At 41.6% G+C, this 12,823-nt stretch overlaps 1 protein-coding gene across 1 annotated transcript; it reads right to left on the bottom strand.

Moving 5' to 3' along the window:
• Nucleotides 1-4,895: 4,895 nt before the first annotated feature.
• Nucleotides 4,896-5,951, bottom strand: TCEAL6 (transcription elongation factor A like 6). The gene is made up of 2 exons (XM_021697734.1): nucleotides 5,888-5,951; nucleotides 4,896-5,526 (listed from the first exon to the last, which is right to left on the bottom strand). The coding sequence occupies exon 2, from the start codon at nucleotides 5,496-5,498 to the stop codon at nucleotides 4,896-4,898; it is 603 nt and encodes a 200-aa protein (XP_021553409.1). The 5' UTR covers nucleotides 5,499-5,526; nucleotides 5,888-5,951.
• Between the last annotated feature and the right edge of the window lie 6,872 nt (nucleotides 5,952-12,823).

Raw genomic sequence — 12,823 nt, 5'->3', positions numbered from 1 at the left:
TGAATATGATTTGGGTGATTTTTTGTGTGGCACTATTCAGGTAACTAAGACATGCTTATGCTGACAGAAGTGTTATGGACAGTAAAGGCAATTCTTTATCTGATATGCATATCTATTACTGTAAGGAGAAATATTCTGACTCCTCTGTGAAAGAAGGGTTCCAGTAATCAATTTACCACTTGGCAGGTAGTTGGCTGCACCAGGAAGTGTTGCCAAATACATGGGTCAGCATTGTCCTCTGCTTTGGGAGTTTTGGACAGCTGGCAGTGGCAGTAGCCAGGTCAACCTTGGTAATAGGAAGGCAATGTTGTGGAGCCCAGTCATAGTATCCAACTTGGTCACCATGACACTTAGTGTATTGACCCATGGAGTTTCAGATGGAGAGTAGTATCTTCAGGAACTGTACTTAGTGGATTATGCCTAGGATCCTCATACACATCTAGTTTAGGTGATTTAGATGATGAGATTTCAACTTTTGAGCTAATGCTGTAATGAGATGAGATTCTTGTGAATATTGGGAGAAGGTGAAGATGTTTTGCATTTGGGAAAGAAATGAATCTTCAGGAATCAGAAGGTGGACTGTGGTAGGCAGAATTTTAAGATCGCCTACCAAATTGCCAGCTGGTTTGCATACATACCTTCTTCCAGTTATTTAATCAAGCACTAATCCATGTGTTTCTGTGAAGCCGTCTGCAGATATAATTAGTGTCTCAAATCAGTTGACTTTAACATAGGAAAATTATCTAGGTGGCCCTGACCTAATCACATCACCCCCCCGCTTTTTTTTTTTTTTTTTTTTTTAGAGAGGGAAGGGGAGGGAGAGAGAGAATCTTAAGCAGGCTTCATGCCTAGCACAGAGCCCAATGTGGGACTTGATCTCACAACCCTGAGATCATGACCTGAGCCAAAATCAAGAGTCAGATTGATTCCCCCAGGCACCCCATATTATCCCTTTAAATAGGGGTCTAGAGTCAGATACAGAGAAGTCAGAGATTAGAAGCATGAGAAAGAGTCAATGTGCTGTTATGGGCTTGAAAATGGAGCGAGCCTTGTGGTAAAGAATGTAAGCTTTTATAAGCTGAAAACAGCTCAGCTGTTAGCCAGTAAAAATATGCAGTACCACAGTCCTATAGCTGCAAGGTACTGAATTCTGAAAACACCTTGATGTCAGCCTGGTGAGAACTTGAGCAGAAAGCACAATCATACATTGCAAGACCTCTGGCCTACAGATGTGTGAACTAATAAATGAATGTTTTGTTAACCTCAGTGTGTCGTAATTTGTTGTGCAATAGTAAATTATTATATCATGGGATACAAAATCTGCACTGTTATTAATTTTCTAATTTAAATTTTTCCAAAGTCCCTGATCAATCTTTTAATCATTGCATATTGGTCAGAGTAGATCCATACCTACAGCCATGAAGAGTTATATACAAAGACCCATATGAACCACATAGCATTCCACCTACTGGTAGTATGTTTCTTTCCCAGTGTTTTTCTGAGTCATTCCTGAGTGGGGTTATAGTGCAGCAGACATCCATTTACATCTACTATCAACATACCAAGAAGATACATCCACAAACTGGATCATTGTTTTATCCCTCTTCTAACTGGTTATGAGGAACTCCCATGAGGCCATACATGATGGTTGAGAGATAGAGACAATGAAATAGCAGGAATTGGTATCATGTAATTTACTTGTGCCATTTTTATGTACCCAAGTCCAGTCTTTTAATCCATTTGCCAGTGCTCACACAAAACTTTACTATTCAACAGAGTAAATAGAAACAAATTCATAATGGGTGTCTCATTCATACAGAAAATTAATACCTCATGGCCAGGTGTTAAGTCTCTACGAGGGTCTGGCAGCAAGTGAGCACCTTCTCAAATGGAGACTAATTGCTGAAAGAAGAGGGCACGGTTTGCTCAAAAACCCTAGGAGTGTGTTTTTTTAATTCTATTATTGGGGATTTTTAAGGCTGCATAGACTCTGTATAGCAAGAATATAATACAGTTGGGTCTGCAGGGTCATGAGGCTGAAGTGTCAGAGAAACTTGCACTATAGCCTGTACCTACTGTAGATCTTTTTCTTGCTCTGGGTACCACTTAAAATTGGAAACCATATGGAGTCCAAGCACAAAACCAATATGATATATGTTGTCTCTAAAATCTAAGGCCCTGATTCCCACAGGCTAACTGGAGAAAGATCACCTGCAGGTAGCTCAACTGTTATCCCTCCATGGCAGCTCCTTAGCCTGGCCTCCCACTGGCAGACATACTGTTCCTTTATGATGCTGTACTCCTGTGGCATACACAGAGTCCTCCACTGGGTCGCTTTACAGCACATATACCACAGTTGTTTAGTTTCACTTTACAGAGCTTGTCTTCCTGGGGTTGAGAAGTTCCACTCTGTCCAGCCCAGGAGCTCTCCTTGGTGCTGGTAAACACTGTTAGACAATTAAAATTATTTGTCCAAAGTTAATTATGTAGATAGGGGCTAAGCTTGGGGAAAAACTTAGGGTTCCCAAATTAGTCCTTATTATTTATGCTTTTATTAAATACCTACTATTTGTCAGGTACTGTGTTGCGCACTAGGGTAACAAATATGAAATGGGCTGGATAAGTTTTGAGATGCAAAGAATCCAATAGTGTTTCTCAGTTTTTTAAAACCACAGCCCACAGTTAGAAATATATTTTTGTATCACAACTCATGTTACACACACACACACATCTGAAACACAAATTTCATATAATATTCACCATACCTGCAATTTGATATTTTCTATTTGCCTTTATTCTATCTTATTTCCTTAACAATTTGCAAGTCTTGATTCACTGAATTAAATTCAAGACTTACCAATGCATGGGAAAGTGGTAACTGCAGTCTGACAAACATGGGTCTATTTAATAATCTGTGATGTGTATCTTATATGCTGCATATATTTATACTTTCAGGTACATATTTTATGGGAAGGTGGGAATGGAGAGCCTGAAAAGAGTCTCCATCTAAGCCAGTGGTTCTCAAACTTAAATGTGCATAGGGATCACCTGGGGGTCTTGTTAAAATGATCCTAACTCAGTAGGTCTGAGGTAAGGTGAGATTCTGCATTTCTAATTAACTCTCAAGTGATACTGATGAGCTGGTCCATGCACCACATGTTCACCAATAAGGATCTAAAAATAAAATATATTTAAGGGTTGGCTGAATTGCTAAATTGGGGCCTGAAAAGTTTCCTGGGAGAGAACTCAACCTAGGAAAGAGTTTGCAGATATTAACCTGTAAGAATAGCACAGCTTTTTTTAAAAAAGATTTTATTTATTTATTTTTACTTATTTATGAAAGAGCATAAGTGGGGGGAGGGGCAGAGAGATAAAAAGACTCCCCACTGAGCCCTGGACCCAACGTGGGGTTCTATTCCAGGACCCTGAGATCATGACCTGAGCTGAAGTCAGACACTTAACCAACTGAGCCACCCAGTCACCCTAGCACAGTTTTATCATACAGATTTTTTTTCCTGGTCTAGCCTGCAATATCTGAATTTGATGAGGATATTCATGTATGCAAAAACACACAAACCAAAAAAATACACATAAAACACCATTGCAAGTAGCACTGGTGGGATATTTACAGGTAACTGAATAACTATAACTCAAGTGGGGAAAGAGCTTTATTCACACTTCTATAAGGGTCAAAGGTAGGTGGGCATTGGCTCTAGAGAAATTGATAGGGCTTTGGCACCTAGGCCTCCAGATCATTAGACAGTATCAGTAATAAGTACAGAACCCAGGAGAAAGGGCACAGTGCTCAGTAGACATGGAAGTATCCAGGAGACAATGACATTCATCTTCTAGCTGCCTAGATTTGTTACTGGGCACAGGTGAGACCTTCAGTCCCGCTCCAAGTGTCTGATTCCATCCATATACCTGCTGCTGCATGGGAATGGTGTGGGAGCCTCCCCCCCGCCCCACCCACACACAAGTATCTGGTAGAGGCTGGGTTACAACAGAGCTCACATACTCAGTACCTCTAATCCACTTGGCAGGCCCATGAAGCAAGTAATATCCCCATTTCACAGATGACTACATTGACCCTTATAGCAGTGGGTCTGTTATAACTGTCAGGTTGATTCTTCTAGCTATTAGTCCTAGAAATGTGAGTTTTACTTATTATTGTATGTTCTGACAACAGGAATTTTAAGTGTCTTCACTGCCCTCTTAAACTCACAGAACAGTTCAATCACTTACCATGTTTTCTTTTCTGATTTTAGTTATTTTTTAATTATGACAAACATAATTCATATATTTAGGAAAAAGAGATGAGTGACCAAATAAAAAGAATCACACATGGTGGGAGCCATAGGACGGTAGAGGACTCAGAAGGAGCAGCAGTACTCACCGACATGGTTACAACTAGGGGAAGACATGGGGTTGGGCATGTCTGCTGAGGAATGCCATGGAAGTACCTAACCATGAGGTGATTGAACTCATTTTTGAGTATGGGTGAGTCCTATTTTGGCTACCATGCAGGAAAAACCATTGCTTACTTTTTAGTGTAACACACTTTCAGAGGTTTCTCTGTGCACAAATGCATTATGTAAACATTATATTCTTACAAAAAAATGGGCTGATACTGCATATGGGGTTCTGAAAGTGGTTTTATCTTTATTGTTATTTTGGAATGTACCATGAACATCTTTTCCACGCACATGGATGAAAATTCCCTACTGAAAGGCAGAGAGCATTATAGTTGGATCAAAAGGCTGCTGGTAACAAGAGTGACACCTAAAACAAAATATCAGCTTAAGGTTAAAGCACATAGCCTGGCAAATGCCTGCCAGGGAAAGCAGCGGCAGCAATATTCTCATCAGAGAAAACAAAATTGAAGGCCAAAGGCATTAAAGATATGGGATATCATGTAAGCCTCTTTGGCCCCTACCTCCACCCCTCACCCCCCTGACACCCCGTTGCCCCCTTGGGGCAAACGGATCCTGTACATCTCTTTGCATCCAGTGAAAACCACCCATTTTCTGTTTTTTCCTTAGCTCTTCCTGAGCCCTTGACATATCTCCACATTCTCTCATCATCTCCTCACTGCCCAAGTGCCTTTCCTGTAAGTCCTCCTGATAGTCCTTGGGGGAATCATCCGTCCCCCTGTCTGTTTTTCTTTTTGCTTTCCTGGGCACGTAATCTTCAGCTGGGCGCTTTTCGGCAGCCCGTGGCTCACTCTCAGGCTTTGCCAGGGATTCTGGCTTGCCCTCACCGTGTGGTCTCCCCTCATTTTCAGACTTGCCCTGCTTTTCTTGCTTTCCCTCATCTTCTGGTTGTCCCTCATCATCTGGCTGTCCCTTACTCTGGAGCTTTCCCTCATGCCCTGGCTTCCCCTCCATTTCCAGCTTTTCTTCCTCATCTGATTTTCCTTCATCTTCAGGCTCTACTTCATCTTCTGGCGTTCCCTCGATTTCCAGCTTTCCTTCATTTTCATTGTAGAGTTTTTCCATGTTGAGATTTTCCCTTCTTTTCCTTGTCCTGCGGGGTAGGGTGGGATAGGGGGTTAAGAGAAGTCAAAAGAGACAAGGGAGACTGAGGACGTGGAGGTGGAGTGCAGGTGCTGATGGTACTGGCATCCTTCCCCTTGGCTGGGTTCCCCTGACCTGCCCAAGCCCTCCAAGGGTGTCTTCTGCCCACCCTTTACCCCACAATTCATCCCACACGTGAGAGCCAACCATTTCCCTGGCAGGCCCTTTGCACCATCCCTCGGTGTGGCGGGGTGGGTGCAATATACATGGTGGTGAGATGGGCAGTGGGACCTTCAAATTCTGCCCAAACTGTGCCCTCCGCACCCTCCCCCCACCGTTCCTGTCCAGTGCCCCTCCCCCCTTTCACTCACCTGCAGGAATTCTGAACAGGTTCTTCCTCCTTTTCTAGCCTTGCAGAGTGCTGGGGACAGACAGGCAGACCTACACACAGGAGACAGGGCCAGGGCCTGTGCGCTCAGCCAACTGAAGTTTCTTTCCTGAACCTGGGCCCTCCTCAGGCAACATTTCCCTCTCCTACCTCCCCCACATCCCAGCCGCCATTACTTTTCAGGCCTCAGGCTCCAAGCCAGGATGCTTTCCAAACTGTTTGGGTCTCTGTATCCCCCTCCCCTGAAGGCAAGCCGTCCACCCCCACCCCCTTTCCGCGGAGGTCAGTATTTCCTTTTAGGTGCAGAGTGTGAGAGGGGGTTATTTCTAGAATATGCCTACATTTCACTGTCGCACTGCAGGAGCGCCCCCCCCCCATTTCAGGTCCAAAAATGCATGGAGGGCGCACGGGAGGGGCGTCGAGGAGGCGGCGGGGTGCTCTCTCCCCACCTGCCCACGTCCGCGCTGCATCCCCCTCCCCACCGACCTCCCGGACCCCTCCCCACCCCGCGCTGCTCACGGATCCTACTGCCATCCACCTCCACCCCAGCCCGGGGCCGCCAGCAGCGCCCACCTTCACACTGACCTGCGGGGCCCGGGGCAGGCCTGCGCCTCCTCGGGCTCGCCGAAGCCCGCTCGCCCCTCGCCCGCCGCCCGGGCAGCTCAGGGAGCTGGTTCCGCGCGGGCGATGGGAGCGGAGGGCGCAGGGACCGGACCGCAGGGCGGGCGAGCGGGCGGGCGCGGGGGCTGCTGCCCACGTCGGCGCCCAGCGGGTCACGTGAGCGCCGCGTCACCCGAGCTCGGTCCCCCACCCCGCCCCCTCACCCCCATCCCCAAGGGACCGAGCAACCGCACACGGTGGGGGGCGGGGTGGCAAAGGGGGAATCAAGGAGAGAGCAGGAGCCCGGAGGCTTCCCGACCGCAGGTGCTTTACCTGGCGCATCTCAGGTCCTCGCACAGCATCCCTCTGCGAGGTACGTCATTGCCAGGTGTGACCGCTGATCACAGGGACGGTACCCGACTTTGCCAGGAGCGCTCAGCAGCTGAGTCCCACAGGCTGCTTTCAAGACCGGCTCTGCCTGACTCCAGAGCCCAGGTAGTAGTGCCCACCGGGAAGCGGCGCTGCCACCTTGAGTAGCTGTGTTCCTGGGCCTCTTCTCTCAGTCCACACGTTCTCTCTCCCTGAGAGATTTCTGTTCATTTCCCTCTAAGCACAGATGATTCTCAAATCTCCATCTCCAGGCTGTTTCCTCCCCTTAGCCCCAGACCCTTTTTGCCAACTGTCTATTGGATACCACTGCTTGAATGTCCCCGACGGACCTCAAAATCCATATACCCCGACCTGCTTTCAGCAACTTCCTTCTCACCTTCTCCCTTCACTTCTCTTCACACTTGAAACTTGCACTCCAATATTTGACCTGTTCTCATGTAGAATGTCAGCTAAAAAAGAAAGCATTAAAATATTCTTTTAAAATGTATCACAGATGAACAGATCTATCGTAATCCTTGGTCTACAACACAGTCTTTATCATTAACCCTTTGTCCCTCTTTTCTTTCCTTTCCTCCCCTTTATTTTTTTCCCCTTCCCTTCCCTTCCCTCTTTCATACCGTGAAACCACCACCCAACTCAAAAACTAGAAAACTGCCAAAACTATATTGTTACAGTGTAACACCATATACTTGGTTTTGACATTGTGACTATAATGTGTCTTGGTTTGGATCATGTTTATCCTGACTGGAGTTAACTGAACTTCTTGTATGCATAGATTAGTGTGTCCCCTTATGAGTAATTTTTAGCTTTTATTTGTTCAAAAATTCTTTTTCCTGTTTCTTTTTTCTCCTTCTGGGATTCCTATCATGCGTATGTTAAGTATGCTTCATTGTGTCTCCTGGTTCTTTTAGGCTTTGCTAATTTTTCTTCATTCTTTTTACTTTTTGCTCCTCAGACTGGATAATCTCATTTGATCTATCTTCAGGGTAACTGATTCTTTCTTCTGCCTGCTCAAATATGCTGTCAAACCCCTCTAGTGAGGTTTTCACTTCAGTTATTTTCAGCTCCAGAATTTCTATTTGGTTCCTTTTTATAATTTCTATCTCTATATTCTATCTTTCTGCTGATAGTTTATATTTGCTGAGGCATTTTCCCCTCATTTCCTTAGTCTTTTGCCTATGGTTTCCTTTAGCTCTTTGAGCGTATTTAAGAAAGTTGATCTAAAATTTTTTTCTAGTTTGTCCAATACATGAACTTTCTTATACTCAGTCTAATAATTTTTTTCTTTCCTGGAAATAGACCATACTTTCTTGTTTCTTCATATGCCTCACAATTTGTGTTGGAACCTAGATGTTTTGTATATTAGAAAATGTCAACTCTGTAAATTAGATCCTCCCGCTTTCCAGGGTTTGTTATTGTTCTTTATTGTTGGTTCTTTCTTTGTTTAGTGACTTTTTAAAATATATTTTTTTAATTCTCTAGTCTTTGTCATGTGTGGCCACTGAAATCTGTGCCATATTAGCTCAGTAATCGATTGGTATTTGGACAGAGTTACTTTAAACATCTAGAGCCGGGCGCCTGGGTGGCTCAGTTGGTTAAGCGACTGCCTTCGGCTCAGGTCATGATCTTGGAGTCCCTGGATCGAGTCCCGCATCAGGCTCCCTGCTTGTCAGGGAGTCTGCTTCTCCCTCTGACCCTCCCCCCTCTCATGTGCTTTCTCTCTCTCTCATTCTCTCTCTCTCAAATAAATAAATAAAATCTTTTAAAAAAATAAATGTCTAGAGCCAACAGAAGAAAAATACTTTCCCAGTCTTTGCAGATGAGCTCTGAGTTGAGGTATTTTTAATGCTTTACTTTCTGCTTGTGCAGACCTTAAGGCCAGCCCAAGGTTAATGTTTAGGGTCTTCTCTGGCCTTTTCTGAGCATGTGTCCAACCTTGGGTATGGACATATACTATTTGATTCCTTAGTATATGTGAGTTTTTAAAGTGTTTTTCCTCCATGTATGTCTTTTCCCCAACTTCTCATACTTATACTTCTCAATCTGTCTATTGTTTATCCCAAATGTTGTTCCTTGCCCCAGGCTGTTTGTGGTAGGCAGACAATTTAAAATTTCTTACCACAAACAGCAGCCTCCTTTTTCACCAAATTTCCCCCTGGTTGTTACAATTTTTATTTTACTAGATTCCAGAATTCTACAAAAGTTGATTCTGATACTTTTTGCCAGCTTATTAGTTGCTTTTGGGAGAGGGGTTAAGTCCCAGAATTCCATTGCCATTTTCAGTAAGGTTACTTTTCTTTCTATTCCTATTCCAATTTGTCAGTGTTGGTAGTTTGTGTCTTTATTGGAATTTGTCTCTTTCATCTATCTTGTCTTACTTATGGTCATACAGCTGTTCATAGTATTACTGTATAATCCTTTGTGAACCTTTAGAGTTAAGAGTCATGTCCCCTCTTTCATTCCTGATTTTAATAATTTGAATCCCTATCTTTTTTTTCTTGGTAGGTCTAGCTATAGCATTGCCAGGTTTTTTTTTTTTTTTTCCTTATATTTTCAAAGAACCAGCTTTTGGTTTTAGTGATGTTCTCTATTGTTTTACTATTTTCTATTCCATTTTTTCCACTCTAATCTTTACTATTTCCTTCCTTATGATTTCTTTGGTTTTAAGCTGATTTTTTCTCGTGATTTAAGGTGAGAATTTAAATTATTGATTTGAGATTTTCATCTTTTTAATATAAGGATTTACAAATATAAAATTCCCTCTAAGCACTGCTTAACTACATCCCATAAGTTGCGGTATGTTGTGTTTTCATTTTTATTCATCTCAAAGTAGTTTCTAATTTCCCTCATGATTTCTTCTGATTAAATGTAAACACACTGTTTAATTTCTACATGTTTGTAGATTTTTCAGATTTCCTTATGTTTTCAATTACTAACTTAATTCCATTATTCTCAGAGAATATTATTTGTATGATTTCACTCCTTATAAATTTATATGGTATTTTATTATGGCCTACTGTATGGTCTATCCAAGAGAAAGTACCATGGGTGCTTGACAAGAATGTGTATTTTGATGCTGCTTGGAGTATTTTATAGATGTCTGTTATTCTAGTTGGTTTGATTTTTATTCAATTGTCTTCTTTTCTTTTTCTTTTTTTTAAGATTTTATTTATTTACTTTTGAGAGAGAGAGAGAGAGAGAGCACAGGTGGGGGTGGGGAGGGAGGGGCAGAGGAAGAAGCAGACTCCCTTCTGAGCAGGGAGCCTGATGTGGGACTCGATCCCAGGACCCTGGGATAATGACCTGAGCCAAAGGCAGGCACTCAACTGACTGAGCCACCCAACTGTCTTATTTTCTTGTTGACACTCTTCCTACTTGTTCCATCAAGTTTTTAAAGTGTCATTTTGAAGTCTCCAGTTGCTATCATCAAATTGTCTGTTTTTCCCCTTTTTTTCTAGCAGTTTTTGCTTCATGCATTTTGACATTTATATATGTTTACACATGTTTTAATATATTCCTAATGGGTTGACCTTGTCATTATAAAATACCTTTCTTGTCGAATAATATTTTTTTGTCCTAAAGTCTATTTTGCCTGATATTAAAATAACTACTACTCTTTTCATCACCCTTTGCTGGTATATATTTTCCATCTTTTCACTTTCATTCTATTTATTTCTTTGAATCTAAAGTGTTTCTCTTGTAGAGAGTATGGAGTTGGATTATGCTTTTTTGCCCCATTCTGCCAATTTCTGCCCTCTGAACGGAGTGTTTAATCAATTTGTATTTAATGTAATCATGGATAAGGTAGGATTTACATCTGCCATTTTACTATTTGTTTTCTATATGTCTACTGTCTTTTTTGCTGCTTTATTTCTCCACTATTTCATTCTTTTTTTAAAAGACATTTTTAGTATGCCATTTTAATTCTCTTGTTGTTTTTTAGAAGATTTAAAAAATCATTTTCTTAGTGGTTGCCCTAGGGATTAAAATTAACATCTTAAAACAATCTAATTTTGTCATTTTTAACTTAATTTCAATAGTATTAAAAGGTTTGTTCCAAAATATCTCCATTCCCGGGCGCCTGGGTGGCTCAGTCAGTTAAGTGGCTGCCTTCAGCTCAGGTCATGATCCCAGGGTCCTGGGATCGAGTTCCACATCAGGTTCCCTGCTTGACAGAGAGCCTACTTCTCCCTCTCCTCCCTGCTCATGCTCTCTCTCACTATCTCTGTCTGTCTGTCTCTCAAATAAATAATAAATAAAATCTTTAAAAAAATAAAAAATAAAATATCTCCATTCCCTCCTTGCTCCTTTGTGCTATTATTGTCATAGAAACTACACGTTTAGCCGTTGCATACCCATAAACACTGTTTTATAATTATTGTTTTTATGCAGTTTTCCTTTAAATCAATAGGAAAGAGTCACAAACATACATTTATACTGTCTGTATTAATTTTTTACTGCTGCTGTAACAAAGTACCACAAAGTTCATGGCTTAAACAATAGAAGTTTATTCTCTTACAATGCTGGAGGTCATAAATTTGAAATAATTTTATGGGGTTTAACCAAGGTATTAACAGGGCAATACTGTCTTGGAAACTTTAGGGGAGCATCCATTTCCTTGCCTTTTCCAACGTCTAGAGCTGCATTTCTTGATTTATGTCCACTTACTCCATCTCCAAAGCCAGCAACATAGCATATTCAAATGTTTCTGCTTCCATCATCACATTGCTTTCTTCCTCTTCAATGTCAAATTTCCTTCTGTCTTTCTCTGATAAGAACACTTGTGATTGCTTTTGGGCCCCACCCAGAAAATCCAGTATAATCTCTCCATCTTGAGATCCTTAACTTTATCACACCTGCATGAGTATCTGTGGGGAGACCATTACTTAGCCAACCACTTTGTCTTTTATATTTACCTATTTTAGTTACCTTGCCAGTGGTCTTTATTTCTTAATGTGGATTCAAGTTACCATCTAGTGTCCTTTGATTTGAGCCTTAAGGACTCTGATTAATATTTCTTATAGAACAGTGAAACTGTTTAAAAATTCTCTCAGTATTTGTTATCTGAGAATGTCTTTATTAATACTTAATTTTTAAAGGAGAATTTGTTGGTTGAGAAATCTTTTTTTTTTAAAGATTTTATTTATTTATTTGAGAGAGAGAGAATGAGAGACAGAGAGCACGAGAGGGAAGAGGGCAGAGGGAGAAGCAGACCCCCCTGCTGAGCAGGGAGCCCGATGCGGGACTCAATCCCAGGACTCCAGGATCATGACCTGAGCCGAAGGCAGTCGCTTAACCAACTGAGCCACCCAGGCGCCTGAGAAATCTTGATTAATATTCATTTTCTTCTGCATTCTGAAGATGAATTCTCACTGTCTTCTGATCTCCATGATTTCTGATTAGAAGACCATTGAAGATAAGTGTTTTTCATCAAATATGAGAAGTTTTGGTTATTGTATTTTCAAATGTATTTCCTTGTTGCTTTCTTTTTCTCATCTCTTTCTGTGATTCCTGTTATATCTATGTTGGTATACTTGATAGTGTCCCAAGGTTCTGTGTCTCTATATGCTCTCATTAATTTTTCTTTCATTTTTCAGACTTGAAATCTTTATTTACCTATTTTTAAGTTTAATGATTCCTTCTTCAGCCAGCTCAAGTGAATTTCTCATTCCAATTATTTTCTGTTCAATGGGGAAAAGACTATCTTTTCAATAAACAGTGCTGGGAAAACTGGATATCCACATGCAAAAGAATGTAGTTGGGCACTTACTTTACACCACTTATAAAAAGTTAACTCAAATGGATCAAAGAATTCAACATAAGAACTAAAACTGAAAATCCTGGAAGAAAAAGGTCGGAAAAACTTCATGTCATTGGATATGGCAATGATTTCTTGAATATGATACTCAAAGCATAGGCAACAAAAGAA

Source organism: Neomonachus schauinslandi, chromosome X (genome assembly GCF_002201575.2).
Source record: "Neomonachus schauinslandi chromosome X, ASM220157v2, whole genome shotgun sequence".
NCBI lineage: Eukaryota > Metazoa > Chordata > Mammalia > Carnivora > Phocidae > Neomonachus > Neomonachus schauinslandi.
The sequence above is the reverse complement of the archived record's forward strand: the minus strand, read 5'-3'. Positions and strand labels throughout refer to the sequence as shown.

Coding starts and splice junctions, on each gene's coding strand:
- TCEAL6 (XM_021697734.1), bottom strand. CDS start 5,498: ATGGAAAAACTCTACAATGAAAATGAAGGAAAGCTGGAAATCGAGGGA.